General features: G+C 50.1%; 1 protein-coding gene across 1 annotated transcript in view; it reads left to right on the top strand.

The window, feature by feature from the left end:
• The window catches only part of LRP5 (LDL receptor related protein 5), a 90,612-nt gene that overhangs the window by 44,370 nt on the left and 20,794 nt on the right, over positions 1-25,448 (top strand). Inside the window, exons 8-15 of the mRNA XM_064287647.1 lie at positions 2,586-2,875; positions 5,275-5,501; positions 8,286-8,470; positions 10,719-11,042; positions 13,467-13,666; positions 22,059-22,261; positions 23,952-24,142; positions 24,833-25,042. Coding sequence (XP_064143717.1) covers positions 2,586-2,875; positions 5,275-5,501; positions 8,286-8,470; positions 10,719-11,042; positions 13,467-13,666; positions 22,059-22,261; positions 23,952-24,142; positions 24,833-25,042 — 1,830 coding nt within the window. The remainder of the gene's footprint in view (positions 1-2,585; positions 2,876-5,274; positions 5,502-8,285; positions 8,471-10,718; positions 11,043-13,466; positions 13,667-22,058; positions 22,262-23,951; positions 24,143-24,832; positions 25,043-25,448) is intronic.

Raw genomic sequence — 25,448 nt, 5'->3', positions numbered from 1 at the left:
TTTTTGACAACTTCAGTTTCTTCTTCATTCATCGTGACGTTGTTTATCAGTTTGGTTGTGAGGAATATTGACATGGTAGTAGTTATTGACTAGAGCTGCTACAGGTCATTGTTATGGTAATAGCTAAGTACCTTACGTGCCTTAACTTGACCTTATACACCTAGACAGCAGTTCCTATGGGGGGAGTGAAGCAGAGCACACAGCTAATGGGCAGCTGAGCTGGGACTCCCGTCGGGTCTGCTGTGATTGTTGTCAAGTGTGACCAGGCTTGAGCCCTCAAACACACACCTTTCATCTCAACACTGAGATTTGTGCAAAAGCTCACCTATGAATTATTTCTTTAACGCTATAATTTGTCTCTGTCTGAAGAGGATTGGAAATTCAGGTCGACAAGCTACATGGGAGAGAGTAGGGCCTGGGGGTGTTAGGGAGTCTGACTGTGAGCCCCAGGAGGGCGAGGAGGCCTAGGACAGGGCCTGCACATAGGAGGTACTCAGCGAAGCTTTGCCGGATGAATGAATGAGTGAGAGACCCCTTATTTAGCTCTGGTACAAGTCAGATGACTATAGCTGTGATGATTTCGGGGTTAAAAAAAAAAACCCAACTTGTTGCCGTTGAGTCCATTCCGACTCCTAGTGACCCTACAGGACAGAGTAGAATTGCCCCATAGGGTTTCCAAGGAGTGCCTGGTGGATCCGAACTGCCAGCCTTTAGGTTAACAGCCAAGCTCTTAACCACTGTGCCACCATGGTTCTGATTCAGGGATGCCTGGCTTTAAAATGGAGTCCGTGGGTGGCGCAAATGGTTTAAGTGCTCGGCTGCTAACTGAGAGTTTGGCAGTTCGAGTCCACCCAGAAGTGCCTCAGAAGAAAGGCCCGTGATGTACTTCTGAAAAGCTAGCCATCGGAAACCATACGGAGCACGTTTCCGCTCTGACACACGTGGGTTGCCGTGAGCCAGAGTCAACTCGACGGCAGCTAGTTTTTTTTTTTTTTTGCTTTAAAATATGAAAATAAAGTAAGTTTGATTTTAAAAGTAAAATACTGTGCTTGGAACTTAGGAACAAGTAGGGGCAGGATTTGCTCTACAGAAGGACCAGCTGAGCAGAGGCCTGGAGGAGAGGCAGTGTGGGGTGATACGGGGGGCAGTGGTACAGGTCTTTAGTTGCAGCCTGTGTGGCATCCGTGCAAAGATCGTTAAATCCACAGATGCCACCCTCAGCACGGGTTTATCGGATGAATGGGTAAACAAAACGTCAGGCATCCTTTCAATGGAGTATTACTCAGCCATAAAGAGAAACGAAGTCCTGATACCTGCTACGGTGTGCGTGGACCCTGAAAATGCTGAGTGAAATAAGTCAGACACCAAAGGACAAATATCGCAGGATCCCACTTGTCTGAAATCACGAGAACAGGCAAATGTATAGAGACCACAGTTTATTGGTGGTGAGCGGGGCAGGCAGGGGGAGGCATCGTGTGAGAAGCAGTGAATTTACGTTTCTGAGGGTGGGAAGCCTGGCCACGGTTACAGGTGATGTTTGCACAGCGTTAGTGTAATTGATACCACGAGATCCTACACCTGAAAAATGCTGAATTGCCAAAGTTTGTGCTGTATATATTTTCATAGGAATTTTAAAGAGAGATGGAAAAAAAAAAAAACCTTCATCACCCCTTGTGGAAAGTCGGCCCACCTGTGATTGATTCTTTAAAAAACAAAAAAATGAAACTCAGAGCAGAAAGGATGTCTCTATGGGATTGTGATTTACAGTTCAGAAATTGGGTTTATCTCTCTTTTTTTTTTCTTCCCCCTCTTGAATCCCAGGATTTGCTGAGAGAGATGGGAAAGGCATTTTTTTTCTAGCTCGAATACTTAACACGAAATTAAAGCCAATTTTAATAGCGCTTCAGTAGATGAGTAAGATTAACGGGCTGGACAAAAATAAACGAACGTGCTAAGTGCCATCCGCTTTAATAAAAGAGGGCGCCTTTGAGCCTTTGACTGTCCTAGGGACTCTGAGTTCCTTGGCAGCTGACATGGCATTGGAGAAGCATCAGGGTGGGAATCTCGGGGGCCAGTCTGGTTAGCAGTGAGGGGCTGACGCCCTGGGAGGAGCTGACTTGCCCCGTCACTGCTGAGAAGCGTTATTTCGATTCACCCCATCAAACCCATGTGAAATTGGTCACTGCGGATTAGTAAGTATGCACAAGTACGCCCCTGCTTACCTTGCTGGTTGAGTCATCTGCCCGTCAGGGACTGTAAATTTGACTGTAGGAAGATGCTGTGAGGTTGGGAATGAGACAGATGCCAGCCATACCTAGAAGCAGTATCTTCAATGAGGTGAAAAAAATGCGAGATTGTTCACTTTAGGTGATCTGGTAAGCAAGGGAAGCACCGGGCTTACCTTGCCTATTGGATAATCCGCCCCTGCAAGGGCAGAACCATGGTTTTCTGACCCATCGTCTGGGGCTGTCCTCTACCACCCCCACTACTGTCCCCAGGTGACACCTGGCTGAAGTAAAGCTGCACACGACCGAGAATCTCTTTGATGGGTTGTTGGCGTTTAGTGCCTGTATGTTTGCTTCTAGGAACCAACCCGTGTGCGGACAGGAACGGGGGCTGCAGCCACCTGTGCTTTTTCACACCCCACGCCACCAAGTGCGGCTGCCCCATCGGCCTGGAGCTGCTGAGCGACCTAAAGACATGCATTGTCCCCGAGGCCTTCCTCGTGTTTACCAGCCGAGCCGCCATCCACAGGATCTCGCTCGAGACCACCAACAACGACGTGGCTATCCCCCTCACGGGCGTCAAGGAGGCCTCCGCGCTGGACTTTGACATGTCCAGCAATCACATCTACTGGACGGATGTCAGCCTGAAGGTACGGGGCGCTGGGCCTCATACACAGGTTACGTTTGAGAGCCTTGGCTAGACTGTTACTGCCTTAACGGTTTTATTTTTAAGGAACTATATTTATTGTAACTCGATTCAAACTAATTGAATAGACAAATATGAATGATTATAATTAGCAGACCCAGTAGACACACAAATGGTCTTTTCTAGAGTGCTTGCTGTTACATGAAGCGTTTGCTATAAATCGACATTGTCTCAGCTTGCCCCCTCCCACTCCCTCGCCAATGCCCATTTGCTTGGCAAACTCTTTATTCATACTTCAAGTGTAAACATCCTGCGTAGATACAGGGAAATACTTTTTCATCTTCTAACAAGGCTTGGTAAACTGGTCTTTGGGCCGGCTGCCTGATTTTGTAAATAAAGTTTCATTGGAACACAGCCAAGCCCATTTGTTTATGTATTTTCTGAGACTACTTTTATGTTTCAGATTGAATAGTTGGCGACGGATCCCTTTGGCCCATGAAGCGTAAAAACATCACTATCTGCCCCTTTGCAGAAGAGGTTGACCCTCATTCTAAAGTACTGTACAACTGAAACAGTTTAATCAGATACCTTTTATTCTACTATTAATATTATGTATCTTTTAAAGACTTTTCTGATTTTAAAAGTCACTAGGATTCATTGAAGGAGCCCTGGGTGCACAATAGTTAAGCACTTGACTGCTAACCGAAAGGTTGGTGGTTCAAACCCACCCATTGGCTCTGTGGGAGAAAGACCTGAGGGTCTGCTTCCATAGAGATTACAGCCAAGAAAACTCTAGTGGGGGAAACACAACAGGGAACCCCTGAGGGAACAGGAAAGCAGTGGGATGCAGACCCCAAATTCTCATAAAGAGACCAGACTTAATGGTCTGACTAAGACTAGAAGGACCCCGGTGGTCATGGCCCCCAGACCTTCTGTTGCCCCAGGACAGGAACCATTCCCGAAGCCAGCTCTTCAGACGTGGATTGGACTGGACGATGGGTTGGAGAGGGATGCTGGTGAGGAGCGAGCTTCTTGGATCAGGCAGACACTTGAGACTATGTTGGCATCTCCTGCCTGGAGGGGAGATGACAGGGTAGAGGGGTTAGAAGCTGATGAAATGGACATGAAAAGAGAGAGTGGAGGGAGCAGACTGTCTCATTACGGGGAGAGTAATTAGGAGCGTGTAGCAAGGTGTATATGGGATTTTGTGTGAGAGACTGACTTGATTTGTAAACTTTCACTTAAAGCACAATAAAAATTATAAAAAAACAAAAAAAAAAACTCTATGGGGCAATTCTACTCTGTCATATGGGGTCGCTATGAGTCAGAATTGACTTGATGACACCCAACAACTGCAGGATTCATTGTAGAAAATGGGAAATAGACAGGGAGGTATAAAGAAGAAAATGAAAATCACCCATCACCCCACCAGCCAGAGTCAACCACTGCTGACATTTCAGTATATTTCATCCAGGTCTCTTTTCCGGCAAAAGTGGGAAAGAGTAGTCAGAGTCGTATGCTATGTACAATTCTATATCCTGATCTTTTCATTTAACGTTGTTGTTGTCCGTTAGGTGCTGTCAAGTCCGTTGCGACTCACAGTGGCCCTGTGTACAACAGGACGAAACACTGACCAGTCCTGCACCATCCTCACAATCCTTGTTATGCTTGAGCCCACTGTTGCAGCCACTGTGTGAATCCATCTCATTGAGGGTCTTCCTCTTTTTGCTGACTCTCTACTTTACCAGCATGATGTGCTTTTCCAGGGACTGGTCCCTCCTGATAACATGTCTGAAGTACGGGAGTCTCGCCATCCTTGCTTCTAAGGAGCGTTCTGGCTCTACTTCTTCTGAGACAGATTTGTTCATTCTTTTGGCAGTCCATGGTATATTCAGTATTCTTCGCCAATGCCATACTTCAAAGGCGTCAATTCTTCTTCATCACTAAACATTATAACAAGTATTTTCTTAAACTATTACAAACTTTTTAACATCATTTTTTCCAATATGTAAAATGCTGCACCACACAGATATACTTAACCATTTCCTCATTACCAATGTTTTGGTTTCTTCCAGTTCTCCCAGTCGTGAACAATACTGTGGCAATAAACATCTCTGTGTGTAAAGCCTTTTTTGTATTTTCAATAGTTCTTCATCTTTTGTATTTCCGTTTGGTCCTTGAAATAAAGTTTCAGGAGTGAGATTACTGGCTGAAGGGCGCACAAGTATTTTTAAAACCCATGATATGTTTATTGTCAGACTGTTTTCTGCAAGGCCATACTTTGCTGAGTCTCGAATGTGCATGGCAATCTAACCCACATGGTCAGTGGTCACTGCAGGTGGTTAGATGTCTGCACGGGGTGTTGGTTCCTAACTGTGGTGCTTTCCTTCTCGCCCCCTCCAGACCATCAGCCGAGCCTTCATGAACGGGAGCTCAGTGGAGCACGTGATTGAGTTTGGTCTTGACTACCCAGAAGGCATGGCTGTTGACTGGATGGGCAAGAACCTCTACTGGGCTGACACCGGGACCAACAGGATCGAAGTGGCCCGGCTGGACGGGCAGTTTCGACAGGTCCTTGTCTGGAGGGACTTGGACAACCCGAGGTCACTGGCCCTGGATCCCACCAAAGGGTAAGGGCTGTTTTTATCTGCGCCAACTCACAGCTCCAAATGTTGGGCCAAGGTCCAGGGCCGCCAACAAGAGCGCAACTTACGTACAAGCCCGGGAAGAAGGCTTTACTCACACAGAGAAGAGACGTAGCAAGATCCGCGTCAGTGGTGGCGTCTGTCCCCCGTAGCCAGTGGGTCACTCTCCAGGCTGAAGCAGGGCTGGTGGTGTGTGCATACTCGTCTCCTGCCGCAGGTGAGGGACCTCGTTCCCTCCCCACCAGAAACAGATGGAGAAGTGAGGCTGGCAGGTGCCATTTAACGCACACATGTGCAAAGCAGAGAGAATGTTTACTGTGTACCCAGAACAGGGAGGAAGTTTCCCCAGCGAAGAGAAGCAGCTGGGAGGGAGAGGGGCTCAGTTTCCCGTCTCCATTATCAGGGCCCCAGGCTTCTGACTAGGCAGTCCAGGCGGGGGACCAGAAGCCTGCGCGAACGACTACGCTGCCATTTTCCCAACATCCGGTAAGGCTGTCCTTGCATCCCTCCCACCTTATTTGTAGCCAGCTGGTCAGAAGTGGAACTGACTCGATGGCAACAGGTTTGGTGGTCAGGAGTGAGGATGACCTGGGGGCCCCCAAGCTTGCAGCTGGTGTCTGAAATGAGGGTGGCCTGTGGAGGACTGTGCCCTTCCCCTGTAAAGTTTGTCTGAACTCGCCATAGAGGGGTCGGAACTGATTTGGACAAGCAGGCCCAGGCGAGGGGGCTGCCTGCCTTGTACAGGGCCGAGGGGCCACTCTGTGGCTAGATTTTCACTGGCTGCCACCAGCCCTGAAGCTGGCAGGACCCTTGGGCATCATCTGGTTCATTTCACAAAGGCGGAGCGGAGTGGAAGCTGGTGGACCTGGCGCTGCTCCAGGGACTTTCTCGTGTGTGTGATCTCACCAGGGAGCCTGCAGGGGTGGGAACTTTTGACCCTGACTTTATAGACGTGGAAACTGAGGCACAGAGAAACTGAGTGCCTCGCCCTAGGCCACATTGCTGGTCTGAGCAGCACTGAGCCAGAAGTCCTATCTTGGTTCCTTTTGTTGCACTGCGTGGCCAGGTGCTGCACCTCAGAGCTGGCGGTGGTACCCTGGGATTGCAGGCCACCCAGAAAGACTTCTTTCAGCCCCAGCGTAAGGCCCACCTCGTGAGCTGCATGTGGGGCTGGAGACCCTGCCTGGGGCACTGGGGCTAGAAAGGTGTGGGCCAGCACCTCCCTATGGACCTGAGTGTTCTGTGCAGGGGACGCGGTGCTCACCCCCTAAGGCCTGTGTGAAGTGTATGGAGCGCCCAAAACTTGCCTTCAGGCGAAAGGGTCTGGGCTTTAGCAAGAGGGTAAGTAAAACTTAGAAAATTCTCAGAAGTCATTGTGTTCCCTTTCCTGGGTCTGCTGAAGGCAAGGGAAGGAGGAACCGGTGGTGGGGGCAGCACAGAGGTGAGTTTGAATCCTGGCCCTGCACTGATGAACCCCCTGCACTTGGTGCTTTGGGTCTTACTTTCTCCCCACTTGAGTAGGGCGACCACACCCCCAGTTTGCACATGTTAGTCCTGGTTACCCCAGCGTCCTGTCCAGCGAGGCGTTTGTCCCGAGCATGAGTGTCCCCGCTTGGCTGTGATTTGGCCGCCTTGTCCGAGTGCTGTGTTCTTGTCGTTAATGGTGTTGCAGCACTTACCTGACAGGTGAGCTGCTGCGGGAATCAGTGAGGCACAAGCTACCCCTGCCGTGCGGTACCTCGGGCTCAGCAAGGCTCTCACCCCGCCCTCACTGCCTGGAGTGATGTTGATGTAGCTTTATCAGCATTGGCAAAGGGGAGCTTGGGAGAGGGGGCGCCCCCTCCACCCTGTTGCTCTCTGTCCCTGTGGCAAGAGCGGGCTGACCTGGACCCACCCTGCCCCCTCTACACCGAGTTCAGCCAGCTTCACAGGTGAAGGGACCACTCCTCCACAGACCGCCCTCGCTTCTGACACCAGCTGCAAGTTTTGGGGTTCCCAGGCCACCCTCACTTCTGATCAGCTGACTGCAAATTCAGAGGTTCCATTACCCACTCAGGTTAGATAATTTGCTGCTACAACTCACAGAGCTCAAGAAAGCGCTAGACTTTGGATTACAGTCTTCTTATAGCCAAGGGATACAAATCAGAACCAGCAAAGGGATAGACCCGTGCAGTCAGGTCTAGGAGGGTCCCAAACGTGAAGCTGCCATTGTCCTCTCCCCCTGGAGTCAGGGCTGCTACCTTCAGCACATCATACTGGGTAATGCTGACCGGAAGCACACCTGAACCTCGTGTCCACAGTTGCTGTTGGGGCCTCACTGTGTAGCTTTATTGGTTGAATCATCGCCCATGCGGCTGAACTCAGTCTCCAACTCCTGCCTCCCCGGAACCTGTTGCCCTCGAGTCAATCCCGACTCATAGCAACCTGATAGGACAGAGTAGACCTCCCCCATAGGATTTCCAAAGAGCTCCTTGTAGATTCGAACTGCCGACCTTTGGATTAACAGCCAAGTTCTTAACCACCATGCTGTGGAGGTCAGGCTCATATCACGTGAAGGGTCTTTCTGGTATGCCCAGCCCCCAATTTGTGTCACCTCCTTAGAATGAATTATTAAGGAGGGCCACCACGAATAACAAAGACTCTCCAGTCACCTGGGGAATTGCAGGGGTATAGAGGTTTTTTTTTAGAGGTTACCTCTGGGAACTGAAAAGAGGCCAGCCATATTTGTGGGTAAAGTTGGTTTTCAGTGTGCACCCGGTTCTGTTCCAGCTACATCTACTGGACCGAGTGGGGCGGCAAGCCGAGGATTGTGCGGGCCTTCATGGATGGGACCAGCTGCATGACGCTGGTGGACAAGGTCGGCCGGGCCAATGACCTGACCATTGACTATGCTGACCAGCGCCTCTACTGGACCGACCTGGACACGAACATGATTGAGTCGTCCAACATGCTGGGTAAGGCACCGGCGGGTCCTGTGGGCCGAGGGGCCGTGCTTTGTGATGAGAGCCAGGGACGGGGTGGCCCTACAGGGCTGGGGGTCCCTGGGCCTGCCACCTCTCAGCCCTACTGCACTGGGCCCCTCTGGCCTTTGAGTCCCCTGTCCCTGTAGGAGATATGGACATGCGCCATGAGCGCGACTGCTTAGTAAGTCTTATGCTGTCCTGGGGGGTTGTTCTTTTTAAATAAAAATAATTTTTAAATATTTTTTATTAAGAATGTTTAGTTTTTAAAATTATTCTGTGTCTTTAAAAGGTAATTTTAACAATTATGGGAGTATAGCTTTATGCAGTAAAGGGTAAAAACCTTAAGTGGATAAGTTGAATAATTTTTATGTGCATACCCATGTACATATATGTAAACCTTCATCAAGCTGTAGAAGTTTCCAGTTCCCTAGAAGTCTCCCCTCCCCAGTGCCCCTGGCTGGTCAGCCCCACCAGCCTCCTCAGGGGTAACCACTGACCTGGCTTCTGTCTTCGTGTATTAATTTTCATGTTCTAGAACTTTCTATAAATGGGGTCATAGAGCATGTGCTCTTTTGTGTCTGCTTCTTTCACTCAGCGTAATGACAGATTCATTGATGTTGTTGTTAACCTTTGTTACTGCTGGATTGCTTCTGTTATATGATGGTTGTTGTTACGTGCCATTGAGTTGGTTCTGACTCATAGCCACCCCGTGTACAACAGAATGTCCTGCGCCATCCTCACAATTGTTGCTGTGCTTGGGCCCATTGTTGCAACCACTGTGTCAATCCATCTCATTGAGGGTCTTCCTCTTTTTCTCTGACCCTCTACTTTACCATGATGTCCTTCTCCAGCGATTGATCCCTCCTGATAACATGTCCAAAGTATGTGAGACAAAGCCTCACCGTCCTCACTTCTAAGGAGCATTCTGGCTGTACTTCTTCCAAGACAGATTTGTTCATTGTTTTGGCAGTCCATGGTGTATTCAATAGTCTTAGCCAACACCGTAATTCAAAGGTGGCGATTTTTCTTCGATCTTCCTTATTCATTGTCCAGCTTTCACGTGCATATGAGGCTATTGATAACACCATGGCTTGTTATCCATCCTGGGCATTCGGGTTGTTTCCAGCTTGTGGCTGTTACGTGTAGAACTGCTGTCAACACTCCTCGGTGGACATGGCGTGCGTTTTTCTTGCGTAGACACCCAGGAGTGGAATTTCTGCGTCACAGCGTAGCTGGATGCTCAGCTTTGGTAGATCCTGCCAGTTTTCTAAGTGGTTAAATGCTTTAAAGCTCTGACACGGATCACAGAAATGTATCATCTCACCATTTTAGAGGCTAGAGGTCTGAATCAGGCATCCGTTCCAGGGGAAGGTCCTGCCTTGTGGGTGGCCCCAGGCGGTCCTTGGGCTTCCTTGCTTTATAGACCATCCTAACGTGGTCTCCTGCCCCTGCACGTCTGTGTCTGTTCTGCTCTTTTTATAAGACACCCCTCAGAAGGGATTAATTTTAGGACCCACCCAACTCTGGAGTCCCTGAGTGGCGCAAATGGTTTGGCACCCGACTACTAACCTGAAAGGTTGGTGGTTTGAACCCACCCAGAGGTGCCTTGGAAGACAGGTCTGGTGACCTACTTCCAAAAAATCAGCCACTGAAAGCCTTGTGGAGCACAGCTCTACTCTGCACACACTGGGTCACGAGGAGTCAGAATCGGCTTGATGGCAACTAACAACTCTCTCGTGGTGTTAGGTACCTTCCAGTTGGTTCCAACTCACAGCGACCCTGTGCACAACAGAACACAGCACTGCTGATCCTGCACCATCCCTACAATCATTGTTATTGTTTATCCCGTTGTTGCAGCCACTGTGTCAATCCACCTCATTGAGGGTCTTCCTCTTTTTTGCTAACCCTCTACTTTACTAAGCATGATGTCCTTCTCCAGGGACTGATCTCTCCTCATGAGATGTCCAAAGTATGTGACACAAAGTCTCACCATCCTTGCTTCTAAGGCACATTCTGGCTGTATTTCTCCCAAAAAGTACTGTGGCAGGACCTCATTAGCATAGCAACAGAAAACAGCTGTTCCCAAACAGGGTCACATCCAGAGGTGCAGAGTTAGGACTTCAGCGTAACTTTCTGGAAGACACGGTTCAATCCACAACACGAGGCTGGCAGACTAAGCCAGCTTGCCTGACAGGGCACTTTATGCCGCTGCTGACGCTGCGTCGTGTGTCCCCCGCAGGCCAGGAGCGCATCGTGATTGCCGATGACCTCCCGCACCCCTTCGGCCTGACGCAGTACAGCGACTACATCTACTGGACCGACTGGAACCTGCATAGCATTGAGCGGGCCGACAAGACCAACGGACGGAACCGCACCCTCATCCAGGGCCACCTGGACTTCGTGATGGACATCCTGGTGTTCCACTCCTCCCGACAGGACGGCCTCAATGACTGCGTGCAGAACAACGGGCAGTGTGGGCAGCTGTGCCTCGCCGTCCCCGGCGGCCACCGCTGCAGCTGCGCTTCACACTACACCCTGGACCCCAGCAGCCGCAACTGCAGCCGTACGTGCTGGGCTTCCCCCCGCGCCTCGCCTCCATGTTAGCACAGGCTGTCTTGGGGCTGAGGTGGAAAGGAGCTGCTCATCTGGGGTAGCTGGGTGTACATGGATGGTTGAGCAGGTTGTGCACTGCACCAGCTGTGTAACGCTACCTGGTGGGCCCAGGGTGTGTTTAGGCCCTGTTGCTCCATCAAGACACAAATAGATAGGCTGAGCCCTGGGCTGCCAGATTCCATGGGGGGAGGTCTTTGGATCCTGGGGGAGAGCACCCACTTACAGAGCCAGGCACTGTTCTGAGTGCTTTCCATGGGAACTCATTTCATCCCCACCCAGGGCTGTAAGATAGGGAGTGTTACTGTTCCCATTTCATAGGTGAGAAACTTGAAGCACAGAGATGGTAAGTAACCCGCCCAGGGCCACACAGCTGGTGAGTGGAGGGCTAGGTTTGAACCCCGGCCAGCTAACCCCAGAGTCGCTGTTCTTCACCACCATGCACCTGGCTTCTCGTGATGCATGTCAGCAACTCTAATCCTCCAACCCTCTGAATTGGTGGGCCTTGTGCTCCCATTTCAGGGATTAGAAGACTGAGGCTCAGAGAGTCTGAGGGCAGCTTTCCACGGCCCCACAAAGCAGTACAGGTACATCCTGTTGACAGGCTCTTCCACTGTGACATCGGCTTGTTGTTGTTGTTGTAATGTGCCATCAAGTTGATTGCGACTCATGGCGATCCCACATGACAGAGTAGAACTGCCCTGTAGGATTTTCTAGGTTGTAATCTTTATCTTTACAGGAGCAGGTTGTCAGGCCTATCTTCCACGGAGCCGCTGGGTGGGTTTGAACTGCCAGCCTTTCGGTTAGCAGCCACACACTTAACCATTACCCCGCCAGGGCTCCGTGTGACATCGGCAGAGAATTACAGTTCAACCCCTGCACAGAACTTCAGTTTATAAGGCTCGCTGTCATCTGAGGCCTTGTCTGAGCCTCACAGTGGTCCTGGATGTCAGCAGGACTGATAGCATTTATCCCAGGTGTGTCAGTGGCGAAACTGAGGCTCAGCAAGATGAAGGGGCTCAATCGAGGCCCTGCAGCTAGTGTGATGGGCAGGGACCAGAGCCTGCCCCATCCCCCCATACTCTGGGCCTCCCTCTGGTCCTGTTGTGCCCCTTCGAGGAGGGGATATGACCTTGAATCTAATGGAGGCTGCAGAGGGCGAGCAGCAGCCACAAACCTGGGTGATGACAGGTTTCAAACTGCCCAGCTGTGACCATCTGACAGCTGCAGCAACTTTGTGACCACCAGATGTTCCCCAGTGAGGCAGCTTATAAACGTGGGCATCTTGGCTCAAGTCTCTAGACCTCTGTTTGCTGCCACAAGGGAGAACCCCTCGTATATTCTGGCCCTCCTGCAAAGGAGATGCTGGGCGTCCTCGTGTCATGGGTCAAGAGATGGCCGAGGAACACTCCAGCCCTGGCTCCCTGAAAAGCAAAGCTTTCCCGTGGAGGCAGCTGGCAGCTCCCTGGCCTTCCTGGGATCAGGGCCCAGGCCCAGCCTCATCCCAGCTCCAGAGCCTCATGTATGTGCTGCTTTCTGGCCCCCGCAGGGTGTCCCCTCCTAGTGATACCATTCCCTTCTACTGTACGTGGCGGTTCATTCAGGCATGTAGAGGCACCGAGCCCATGACAGAGGCATGGAGCCTCACAGACATCTGCGGGTGTGAGTTTGAGGTAGACTCCCATCACCTTCCTACTCTTTTAGATCTTCGTGGTTTAAAAATAAATATGTCTATTTCAAAAACAACACACACCGTTGTAAGATATTCTGACAACAAAGCCAGCTCTCACACAGAGCAGAACTCCCCCAGCCCCTGCCCCCCAGAGAGGCAGCCCGACGTCCTTCCGGGCGCTTTTCCCCGTACAACCAGTATGTGCAGACACGTCTAGGCAGAACGCCGTCATCTGGGTTCCCTAGCGCTGCTGAAACAAATACCACAAGTGGGTGGCTTTACAAAACAGAAATTCGTTTTCTCACAGTTCAGGAGGCTAGATGTCCAAATTTAGGGCACAGGCTCTAGGGGAAGACTTGCTCTCTGTCTGTCGGCTCTGGGGGAAGGTTCTTGTCTCAGCTTCCATAGCCCCAGTGTTCCTCAGCTCCTAGGCGGTCTCCATGTGGCATCGATCTTTCCACCATTCGCCTTATGACTCTCAGAGCTGATTAGGTTTAGGATACCCTACATAGACGGGGGCCTCATTAACATAACAAATAAAATCCTATTTCTGAATGAGATTACCTTCACAGGTCTAGGGGTCAGGATTCCAACACACATTTTTGGGGGGCATGAAAAAATCCAGGACACCATCCACCCCACCGGCACCTTCTCCAGCTTTATGTCACTGACATGCAGGCCTCTCATCTGTTTGCCTCTCTACAGCACCCACAGCCTTCTTGCTGTTCAGCCAGAAATGCTCCATCAGTCGGGTGATCCCCGATGACCCCCACAGCCCGGACCTCATCCTGCCGCTGCACGGGCTGAGGAACGTCAAGGCCGTCGACTACGACCCACTGGACAAGCTCATGTACTGGGTGGATGGGCGCCAGAACATCAAGAGAGCCAAGGACGACGGGACTCAGGTAAGTGTACCTGTCGGGCGACTGCGATGGTCGCGAGTGGCCCATTCTGGTGGTTTCCAAACTGCCCACCTCTCCTTTTTTTTTCGCTATTTAAAAAAAAAATAAAATGTGTATAAGAAAAAGCTTGCCATCTTAACTGTTTTGAAATGTCTAATTCACTGATACTGTATTTACAGTGGTGCGCAGCCGTTACCACTATCGTTTCCAAAAGTTTTACATTACCCTAAAGGGAAACTAAGGAGCCCTGGTGGTACAGTGATTAAACACTTGGCTGTTAACCAAAAGGCCAGCAGTTCGAACCCGCCAGCTGCTCCACAGGAGAAAGATGTTGCAATCTGCTTCCATGAAGATTGTCATTGTTGTTAGCTGCCATCAAGTCACTTCTAACTCATAGCAGCCCTCTGTGCAACAGAACGCAACCCTGCACAGTCCAGCGCCATTCTCACAGTCGTTATGCTTGAGCCTGTTGTTGTAGCCGCTGGGTCGGTCCATCTCATTGAGAGTCTTCATCTTTTTCGATGACCCTCTGTTTTACCAAGCATGATGTCCTTCTCCAGGGATTGGTCCCTCTTGATAACATGTCCAAAGTATGTGAGGCTAAGTTTTGCCATCCTTACTTCTAAAGAGCATTCTGACTGTACTTCTTCCAAGACAAATTTGTTTGTTCTTCTGGCAGTCCATGGTATATTCAATATTCTTGTCAACACCATGATTCAAAGGCATCAATTCTTCTTTGATCTTCCTTATTCACTGTCCAGCTTTCACATGTGTATGAGGTGATCGAAAACACCATGGCTTAGGTCAGGCGCTCCTTAGCCCATAAAGTGACATTTTTGCATTTTAAAAATAACAGCTGTAGAGATTCCCGCCTTGGAAACTCGAGGGGGCAGTTCTGCTCTGTCATGTAGGGCCTGTTATGAGTAACAATCGACTTGACGGCAACAGGTTTTGTTTTTTCTTGGCAAACAGCAACTCAGTCCTCCTTCAGTAATAACTCCTCGTTCCCTCCTCCCCCCAGTCCCTGGTAACCACTTATAAACTTTGGTCTCTGTGTGTTTGCCTATTTTAGATATTTCATGTAAGTGGGATCAGTATTTGTCCTTTTCACTACTACAAAAAACCAAAAGAGACCTACGTAAGTGGAAAAACATACCTTGCTCATGGATAGGAAGACTTAACATTGTAAAAATGTCTATTCTACCAAAAGCAACCTATAGATACAATGCAATTCCGATCCAAATTCCAATGACATTTTTTAACGAGATGGAGAAACAAATCTCCAACTTCATATGGAAAGGAACGAGGCCCCAGATAAGTAAAGCATTACTGAAAAAGAAGAACAAAGTGGGAGGCCTCACTCTATCTGATTTTAGAACCTGTTATACTACCACAGTCGTCAAAACAGCCTGGTACTGCTACAACAACGGATACATAGACCAATGGAAGAGAATTGAGAATCCAGACATAAATCCATCCATGTATGAGTAGCTGATATTTGACAGAGACCCAAAGTCCCTTAAATGGGGAAAAGACAGTCTATTTAACAAATGATGCTGGCATAACTGGATATCCATCTGCAAAAAAATGAAACAAGACCCGTACCTCACTCCATGCACAAGAACGAACTCAAAATGGATCAAAGGCCTAAATATGAACTCTAAAATGATGAAGATCATGAAAGAAAAAATAGGAACAACGCTAGGACCTCTAATACATGGCATAACCAGTATACAGAACATTATTAAGAATGCAGAAGAAAAACTAGATAACTGGGAGCTCCTAAAAATCAAACACCTATGCTCATCCAAAGACTTCACCAAAAGGGTAAAAAGACTACCTACAGACTGGGAAAAAGTTTTTAGCTGTGACATTTCCGATTAGTGCCTGATCTCTAAAATCTACATGATACTGCAAAAACTCAACTGCAAAAAGACAAGTAACCCAACTAAAAGATGGGCAAAAGATAAGAATAGACACTTCACTAAAGAAGACATTCAGGTAGCTAACAAATACATGAGGAAATGTTCACAATCATTAGCCATTAGAGAAATGCAAATCAAAACTACAATGAGATTACATCTCACTCCAAAAAGGCTGGCATTAATCCAACAAACACAAAATAATAAATGTTGGAGAGGCTGTGGAGAGACTAGAACAGTTACATACTGCTGGTGGGAATCTAAAATGGTACAACCACTTTGGAAATTGATTTGGCGCTTCCTTAAAAAATTAGAACTACCTTACCATCCAGCAGTCTCACTCCTTGGAATATATCCTAGAGAAATAAGAGCCTTTATACGAACAGATATATGCACACCCATGTTCATTGCAGCACTGTTTACAATAGCAAAAAGATGGAAGCAACCAAGGTGCCCATCAATGGATGAATGGATAAATAAGTTATGGTATAGTCACACAATGGAATACTACGCATCAGTAAAGAACAATGATGAATCTGAAACATTTCATAACATGGAGGAATCTGGAAGGCATGCTGAGTGAAATTAGTTGCAAAAGGACAAATGTTGTATGAGACCACTATTATAAGAACTTGAAAAATAGTTTAAATAGGGAAGAAAATATTCTTTGATGGTTATGAGAGTGGGGAGGGAGGGAGGGAGAGGGGTTTTCACTAATTGGATTGTAGATAAGTACTATTTTAGGTGAAGGGAAAGACAACACACAATACAGGAGAGGTCAGCACAACTGGACTAAACCAAAAGCAAAGAAGTTTCCTGAATAAACTGAATGCTTTGAAGGCCAGCGTAGCAGGGGTTGGTGTTTGGGGACCATGGTTTCAGGGGACATCTAAGTCAATTGGCATAATAAAATCTATTAAGAAAACATTCTGCGTCCCACTTTGGAGAGTGGCATCTGGGGTCTCAAACACTAGCAAGTGTCCATCTAAGATGCATCAATTGGTCTCAACCCACCTGGATCAAAGGAGAATGAAGAACACCAAGGACACAAGGTAATTACAAGCCCAAGAGACAGAAAGGACCACATAAACCAAAGACTACATCAGCCTGAAACCAGAAGAACTAAATGGTGCCCAGCGACAACTGATGACTGCCTCGACAGGCAACACAGCAGAGAATCCTTGAGGGAGCAGGAGAGCAATGGGATGTAGACCTCAAATTCTCATAAAAAGACCAGACTTGATGGTCTGACTGAGACTGGAAGGACTCTGGAGGTCATGGTCACCAGACCTTCTGTTAGCCCAAGACAGGAACCATTCCCAAAACCAACTCTTCAGATAGGGATTGTTGGACTGAACTATGGAATAGAAAGTGATACTGGTGAGGAGTAAGCTTCTTGGATCAAGTAGACACATGAGACTATGTGGGCAGCTCCCATCTGGACAGGATATGAGAGGACAGAGGGGTCAGAAGCTGGCTGAATGGACATGAAAACAGAGGGTGGAGAGGAGTGTGCTGTCTCATTAGGGGAAGAGAAACTAGGAGTATATAGCAAGGTGCGTATAAGGTTTCGTATGAGAGACTGACTTGTAAACTTTCACTTAAAGCACAATAAAAATTAAAAAAAAAAAATTTGTCCTTTTATGGCTGGCTTATTTCACTCAGCATCGTGTTTCCAGTTTCATTCATGTCCTAGCATGTATCAAGAATTCGTTTTTCTTTATGGTTGAATACCGTCCCATTGTATAGATACACTCACTGCATTTGGCTCATTCATCTGTTAATGGACTCCTGGGCTGTGCCCACTTTCGAGTTGTTGTGAATAATGCCGAAATGGATGTTGGGGTATCTGTATGTCAGTGCATTGGAGAAAATTTCAAAAGTCGTGTTTTAGCAGGGATGACTGTACTTAACATGGGGTCTGTGTGAAATCGTCCAGAAAGGATGCTCTCCCTGCAGCCTTGGGGCCTCCCAGCATCTCCACTCTGTGGGATTTACACTTAGCTTTACCCAAAGAGGGGCCGTGGTGGCATAGTGACGAGGTGTTTGGCTGCTAACCAAAAAGGTCAGCAGTTCGAATCTGCCAGCCACTTCTTGGAAACCTTATGGGGTGGTTCTGCTCTGTCCTGTATGTTCGCTGTGAGTTGGAATTGACTTAACTGCAGTGGGTTTCACCCAAAGAATTTGGTCTTTGTCTTTTGTTTCTAAGAGGTAAGTTACCTCTAAACCCTTGGAATTTCCCCCATGATTAGAGTCTGCTATCCAGAAGGACTCCAGACCATACCTGAGAGTTTATGCTAATGAGACGATTCAGGTTGGGTGGATGGGGGCTGGCCAGGCCAGGAGGACCCACCAAGTGATTTCAGCCCAACCTCAGGGGAGGGGGGCTGGAAGTCGAATTCAACCAGGTGAGCAATGATCCAGTCAATTAGGTCTATCTATACAGTGAGACCCCAGTGTAAGCTCTTTGGACATGGAAGCTCCATGGGCTTCCTGGTTGGTGACAGACTTCAGTGCACAGGGGAGGGGAGCACATCTTTGGTGACATAGAAGTTCCACGTTGAGGACCCTCCCAGACCTCGCCCCACGTGTCTCTTCGTTGGCATCCTTTTGGCTATGATAAACTGTAATTGTAAGTAGAGCGCTTTTCTTGAGTTCTTCGAGTCGTGGAACCCAAGGAGTAGTGGGAGCCAGCAGGTCAGAAAGAGGGGGCCTGGAAAACCCCTGAGCTTACTACTGACATTGTGAAGGGGTAGAGGGAACCCCCACATTTGTAACCAGCATGTCAGAAGTGAGGGTGCTGCGGAGACCCCGACCTTGTGGCTGGCATCCTGAGGAGGTCTTGGGGAAACCCTGAGTTTGCAGCCAGCAGGTCAGAACTGAGGGTATCATGGGGACCCTTGAGCTTGCGGCTGGTGTCTTAGATCTTGGGCCGACTTGGCAGTCTGGAGAACGGTGCCCTTTCCCCTGTGAACTTTGACCTCGCTGCAGGTGGTTGGGGTCCAGGTAAGAAGTTGTATTTGCAGCTCAGGGCAGAATGGAGGGGAAAGGATTCTTTCAGTAACCAGTCCTGTGACCGGGGAGGGTGGAGCCCAGCATGTACCAGTTAGTGCAGAATTCAGGGACACGTGGGCTCACGTACCCATTTCCAAAGACTCAGTTCACAAAAGCTGCAGCAGCTCCAAGTGGTGGCTTTCTCTGTTGAGTGGTCAGGGCAGGAGTTGTGCCTATATTGCAACAATGCAGAGACATGCTTGTCCAGAGAGATTTTCTGGGGGGTCCCCAGACTCTCTGTAAAGTGGATTCTGCTGTTCCACATGCCAGACTGGGGGTAGATGCTGTCTCAGTGGCCTGGGCGTCTCTTTAACAGAATACTTCTCCAGCATCATTTTATTTTAAAGTGAACAAGTCATCAGATGGGGCCTCTGGGGTCTGTGTCCTTGGTTGGTGGTAAAAGTCAACAGCTAAAATTCCCACATGAGCCTTTAGATTCTCTCCAGGAAGCTCCTCTCTCTGGGAGCGGTGGAGATGGAGGAAATAGGATGTCTTTCATCTCTGTGGGCACAGAGGACAGTCACACTTGGGAGTCATCTTCTGGAGAATGGGAAGGTGTTAATTGATGGATAGTGGCTTCCTGCTGAGAAAGCTACTGGGCGCAAATTGCCTTAAAGTCTCTTTTAAGAAGCATTCTTTTTATGGTGGGTGGAAGACTTTGAAGAAAAAGCCTCTTAGGAACAACTTCTGGGTTTCCCCTTAATTTGGAAAACATACCCCTCCCTGAGTGTCACCAGTGGTCCATTGTCTGGGCTTCTCCCTCTGGTGGCCCCTGCTTTATTCTGGATCCTTCCCTCTATCCCTTCAGCTGAAAGATGCCCCTTTAAATCATTATCCCCTTGGCTAAGGTTTTGAACTGGTGAGGAGTGGAGTTGTCGGTGCTATCGAATAGGATCTTGGTAAGAAATTTTACATTCGTATAGATATTATTACTTATGTAATAATGTTTACGTTGGGCCAATCTGCTGCAAAAGACCTCTTTAAGGTGTTGAAAAGCAAAGATGTCAGTTTAAGGACTAAGGTGCGCCTGACCCCAAGCCATGGTGTTTTCAGTCGCCTCATATGCATGTGAAAGCTGAATGATGAATAAGGAAGACTGAAGAAGAATCCATGCCTTTGAATTGTGGTGTTGGCAAAGAATATTGAATATACCCTGGACTGCCAGAAGAATGAACAAATCTGTCTTGGAAGAAGTACAGCCAGAATGCTCCTTAGAAGCGGGGATAACAAGACTTCATCTCACATACTTTGGACATGTTGTCAGGAAGGATCAGTCCATGGAGAAGGACATCGGCCCTCTGGTCAGCAAAAAAGAGGAAGACCCTCAACGAGATGGATTGACCCAGTGGCTGCAACAATGGGCTCACACACAGCAATGATTGTGAGGATGGGGCAGGACTGGGCAGCGTTTCGTTCTGTTGTACGTGGGGTCGCTATGAGTCACAACCAACTCAAAGGCACCTAACAACACAGGAAAACTGGGACTCAGATCTCATGACGCTGGCCAGCCGTGAAACTGCCTTCTCCTCTCGAGTTCCCTCTGCCTGGGCGAGCGGTATGGGTGTGTGTCGCTCCATGCAGGGCATATTTCTAAGATGGTTGTTCTGACATCTGGGGCCCTGGGGACTGATTTTATACCCTGTTCCCACAGACCCACCCTCCTCAGCGATCCTGATTTGGGCAGATCTGGTGGGAGCCTCCATGCCCTGGGCTGTGGTTCCCAGCCAGAGAGTACTGGGGCTTTTGGGAAAGGAACACGCCCCCCAGTTTGAGTTGGCGCACGGCTCATAGAGCAATGACCCCAAGTCTTTGGGGCTGTGAGTGTTGCTACCTACAGAGCAATCCGAGGAGCAAAGAAGAAAGACAGCGTCTCAAACCAGTCTTCGTGGATGGCTATTCCAGATTCATCTGCAGTCGCCATCTACCCAAGGCTCTGTGCTCAGTGTTCCAACGGGAGCCCTGCTCTTCCAGCTGCCCACCAGGGCTGGACCGTGTGTGGGAGGGGGCTTTGGAGGTGGGGAGGCCTTTCAGGCTGAGCCCAAGAGGCTGGCCCTGGGGGTCGTTGTCAGTTGCCGGCAGGTTGGCTCAGACTTATAGCAGCCTTTTGTACAACAGGAGCATTGCCCGGCCCTGCGCCATCTCCATGATTGTTCGGAAGGTTGGGACAGGTGAACACCTCTCTTCACACCTCTTGTCCTTGGTAGCAGACTGGCGATCACAGGCCCCTCCTCCAGCCAGCTTCTCTCTTCTCTCCGGTTTTCTTGGACTTACACTTCTGGACTAAGACCCTCAAATCTTGTCTTTTATAAATTTGGAATGCCAGGAGAAGACCGTGAGGAGGCCCCATGTGGTCAGCCATTCCGTGTGGGCGCAAGGGCAGGGGATAGGGTGGAGAGCACGTGCCTAGGGCTGATTAGCCGGGCCTGAAGGCTTCGCTGACTGGTGGGACCCTGAAATCAGAGTTCATTTACGGCCACACGTCAGGAGCTGTAGGGATCACCCTGCACCCTGAACCCCAGCAAGCAGTGGCTGATTTGAGAGGAAGCATCCCAAAACTAGAGTTGGTGTTTTGACTTTCAGTCTAAACTCAGGAACCGGGCCCTCTGCCTTTCTCTGCAGTGCCTTTTGGTTTTCTCCGTTTTATTGTGGTAAAGTATATATAACAAAGTTTTGCCATTTTAAGTCTACAGTTCAGTCACATCAACTCCGTTCACCTATTTCCACAGGTTTTCCTCACCCCAAACGGAAACTCTGTACCCATTAAGCAATACCTTCCCATTTTCTCTTCTCCCCACAAATCTGTGTCTGTCTCTGCGTATGTCTATTCTAGATATTTCATATATGTGGGGTCACACAGTGTTTGTCCTTTTCGGTCTGACTTACTTCACTCAGCTTGATGTTTCCTCCGTTCGTCAGTCTGCTAGCATGCATTAGAGCTTCGTTTCTCTTAATGGCTGAGTGATATCCCATTATAAGTACATACCACGTTGTGTTTGTCCACTTCTCCGTCGCTAGGCATGTACGTCGTTGCTACCTTGTGGCTGTTGTCAATACTGCTGCAGTGAACATTGGGGCACAGGTGTTTGAGTGAGTCCCTGCTTTCGACTCTCTTGGGTATATATATGCCCAGGAGTGGAATTGGTGGGGCCTATATAAATTGTGCATTTAACTTTTTGAGATACCACCAAGCTGTTTGTCACAGCATCTCCACCATTTTACATTCCCACTAGCAATGCACAAGCGTTCCAACTTCTCCACGTCCTCAATACACCTGTTATTTTCTGTTTTTCTGATAACAGCCTCCTTAGTGGGGTGAGGTGGTTCCTCAGTGTGGCACAATGCCTTTTCATGCCCTCGAGGGCAGCTGGGCACCCACGGGGCCTCTGATGGCCAAGCTTTGCTTTCTTGCTGTCTTACAGCCCTACGTCTTGACTTCGCCTGGCCAGAGCTCAGACCGGCAGCCCCATGACCTTAGCATTGACGTCTACAGCCGGACGCTGTTCTGGACGTGCGAGGCCACCAACACCATCAACGTCCACCGGCTGAGCGGGGAGGCCATGGGCGTGGTTCTCCGTGGGGACCGAGACAAGCCCAGGGCCATCACCGTCAACGCGGAGCGAGGGTAGGAGGCCAGTGCATGGGCAGTTGGGGTGATGTGGGCATGGGGGCCCCCTTGCACCCCACTGGGCATGCCAGACCACATGCCGGCCAGACTGACCCCTCAGCAAATGCCAACCTCTAGGAGGCTGGAGGGATTTTCAGCCCTAACATTGCAGGATTCCCAGCACAAGCAGTCAGAACAGAGATGGAAACCATAGACCCAGTCTCCATCACACAGGGAGACAGAGACACTGACAATAAGCTTAACAGAAAGCGTGGTAGAGGTGTCTCAGCCCCCTAGTGCCGCTGTAACAGAGGTACCTCAAGGGGGGGGGGGCTTTAACAAACAGAAGCTTATTTTCTTACAGTTCAGGAGGCTAGAAATCTGAATTCAGAGCACCAGCTCTCTCTCTTCTCTGGGGGAAAATCCTTGTCTGGCATCCTTCTCAGCTCTCTTTGGAGATCTCCAGCTAGCATGTATCTTTCCCCATTTGTGCTTCTGTGCCTGATCCACTCTTTTATATCTCAAAGGTGATTGCTTAAAATACACCCTGCACTGATCATGGCCTCATTAACATAACAAAGAAAACCCTATTCCCAAGTGGGATAACTTCCTTAAGTATACTGGTTGCATCCTGTGGATTCTGACTAATAGTGACCTTGTAGGACAAAGTAGAACTACCCCACAGGGTTTCCAAGGATGGAGCCCTGGTGGTGCAGTGGTTAAGAGCTCAGCTGCTAACCAAAAGGTTGACAGTTTGAATCTAGCAGCCGCTCCTTGGGAACCCCTTGTGCCAGTTCTGTTCTGTCCTGTAGGGTTCCTACGAGTCGAAATCAACTCATTGCAATTTTTTTTTTTTTTTTTATATCTTCATAGAAGCCGACTGCCACATCTTTCTCCCTTGAAGTGGCTGGTGGTTTTAAACCACTGACCTTTCAGTTAGCAGCCGAGTGCTTAACTACTGCGCCACCAGGGCTTCCTATCTCAAGTACTGTCCCGTTGTCCGCTGCCATGAGGTCAATTCCAACTAATAGGACCCTAGAGAACAGAGTAGAACTGCACTATAGGGTTTCCAGGGAGCCGACCTTTTGGTTAGCACCCTGAGCTCTTAATTACTGCGCCAACAGGGCACCCTGTAACCCAATGGTAGGTCTACAATATGTTGAGAGTTTCTAGTTAGGCTTCCTCAGTGGCCCTTCCAAATTCACCTGCTGTCAGTGTGTACCCAGGTTTCCATGGGGTCCCACAGTAACCAGTCCTGAGATCAGGCTAATATAAGAAGTCCTGCAAAGCTAGCAGAAACAGGTTCTGGGCTTTGGCGGACCTGACTGTGCATCTCAACTCCACTGCTGGGCCACCTTGGACAGGGGAGGCGGACTCTCAGAGACTCAGTTTCCCTATCCATGGAAGTGAGGCCAGCAGCAGCACCAGCCTCTGTGGCACGTACAGAGGGCTTGGAGCAGAAGCTCTCAGTATTTAATGAGCTGCCCTTGAGGCTGGGCTCCCAGAAGGCCCGGGACCGCAGAGCAGCTGCAAGGGGGCTTGATCTCTCAGCCTTTGGAGTCAGACTGAGAGGCGGGGGCTGTCTGACAAGTAAGTTCCCAAAGCCACAGGGCCAGGGAACAGTCTTGAGCTTCCAGAGGCTCGGTCCTGGCCGGGTGTGGGAGAGTGATATGGCGGAAGCTCACCCTCGCTCCCCTCCTGGCCGCAGGTACCTGTACTTCACCAACATGCAGGACCGCACGGCCAAGATTGAGCGTGCTGCTCTGGATGGCACGGAGCGCGAAGTCCTCTTCACCACTGGCCTCATCCGCCCCGTGGCCCTCGTGGTGGACAACAGGCTGGGCAAGCTCTTTTGGGTGGATGCAGACCTGAAGCGCATTGAGAGCTGCGACCTGTCAGGTGTGGGCCTAGGCCGCCCCAGGAGTCCTCTGCCAGAATCGGGTCTGTCAGCTGCCCATAGGCCTCACCTTCCCAGAAATGCCCCGGCCTGCCTTTTCAGTGACCGTGCAGCCATCTCATTGCGAAGGCCTGCTGCAACCCTGGACCCCTGGGCGCTGTGCTGTGGGCTTTATGTACACTGCACACGATCCTCACCCAGTGGGTTCCTGGGACCTTGAATGAGCCCCACGTGGCAGAAGCACAGATGAGGCTCAGAGGGGGTGAGCGAGGTACCCAGGGTCACACAGCACAGGGAGCAGAGTAGAACTCCCACTCCAGCCTCTGCCTCCAGTGCCCATGCTGGGAGCCACTCTGCTGGGGAGGCCTCTGGGCTGGGGAGGCCTTCCCAGGAGAGAAGCCTGATACCTGGAGGAGCGCATAGACCCCATGGTTTCTCCTCCATACCACAGGGAAGGGAGGCACAGTGACCAGGTCTGAGGCTGGATGTTAGCCGTAATCCCCACACCAGCCTCACTGCCAGGCTGGTCCAGGCAAGGTGCCCTATGGCTTGTCCTTAGATCTGCCTGCTTCTGGAGAATCCGTACCCAGCACTCACCCCACCCAGACCCTGGCAGCCCCAGCCTCCCTGGCAGCCCCAGTGGCTGAGCTCTGGTGGTCAGCCACCATCAACGTGGGCCCTTGTCCCTGCAGGGGCCAACCGCCTGACCCTGGAGGACGCCAACATTGTGCAGCCCGTGGGCCTGGCCGTGCTTGGCAGCCATCTCTACTGGGCTGACCGCCAGCAGCAAATGATCGAGCGCGTGGAGAAGACCACCGGGTACCAGCGGACACGCGTACAGGGCCGGATTGCCCACCTCACCGGCATCCATGCCGTGGAGGAAGTCAGCACGGAGGAGTTCTGTACGTTGGGGGGGGTGGGTGGGATGTGTGGGGCAGGGGGCAGGTGGAGGGTGTGTGCTGGGGGGGTAGATGGAGTGTGGGGTGCTTGCTGTGCAGGGGGGCACCAGCAGTGAGGGGTGTGTGGGATGAGGGGGCGGGCCATGAAGGGTGGTGCCGGTAGGGGACATGTACGGAGGGGGGTGGCAGGCAGGGGGCATGTACGGGGGGGCAGGCAGGGGGTGTGTGTAGGTGCCAGGTTGGGGGGGGCAGCTGATGCAAGGAGGACAAGTGGGGGGGGTGGTGAGGGCCGGCTGTGTCGGGGGATGGGGTAGGGAGCAGGTGGAGTGTGTCAGGTGTGGCGCCTGCAGGTCCATGGATGCCTGGGCCCAGGAGAGTGGGCCTTTGCCCAGAGCAGAGACCCAGCCCT

This window comes from Loxodonta africana, chromosome 7, assembly GCF_030014295.1.
Source record: "Loxodonta africana isolate mLoxAfr1 chromosome 7, mLoxAfr1.hap2, whole genome shotgun sequence".
NCBI classification, from domain to species: Eukaryota; Metazoa; Chordata; class Mammalia; order Proboscidea; family Elephantidae; genus Loxodonta; species Loxodonta africana.
Note: the sequence above shows the minus strand (reverse complement) of the source record. Positions and strands in the feature narration are given on the sequence as shown.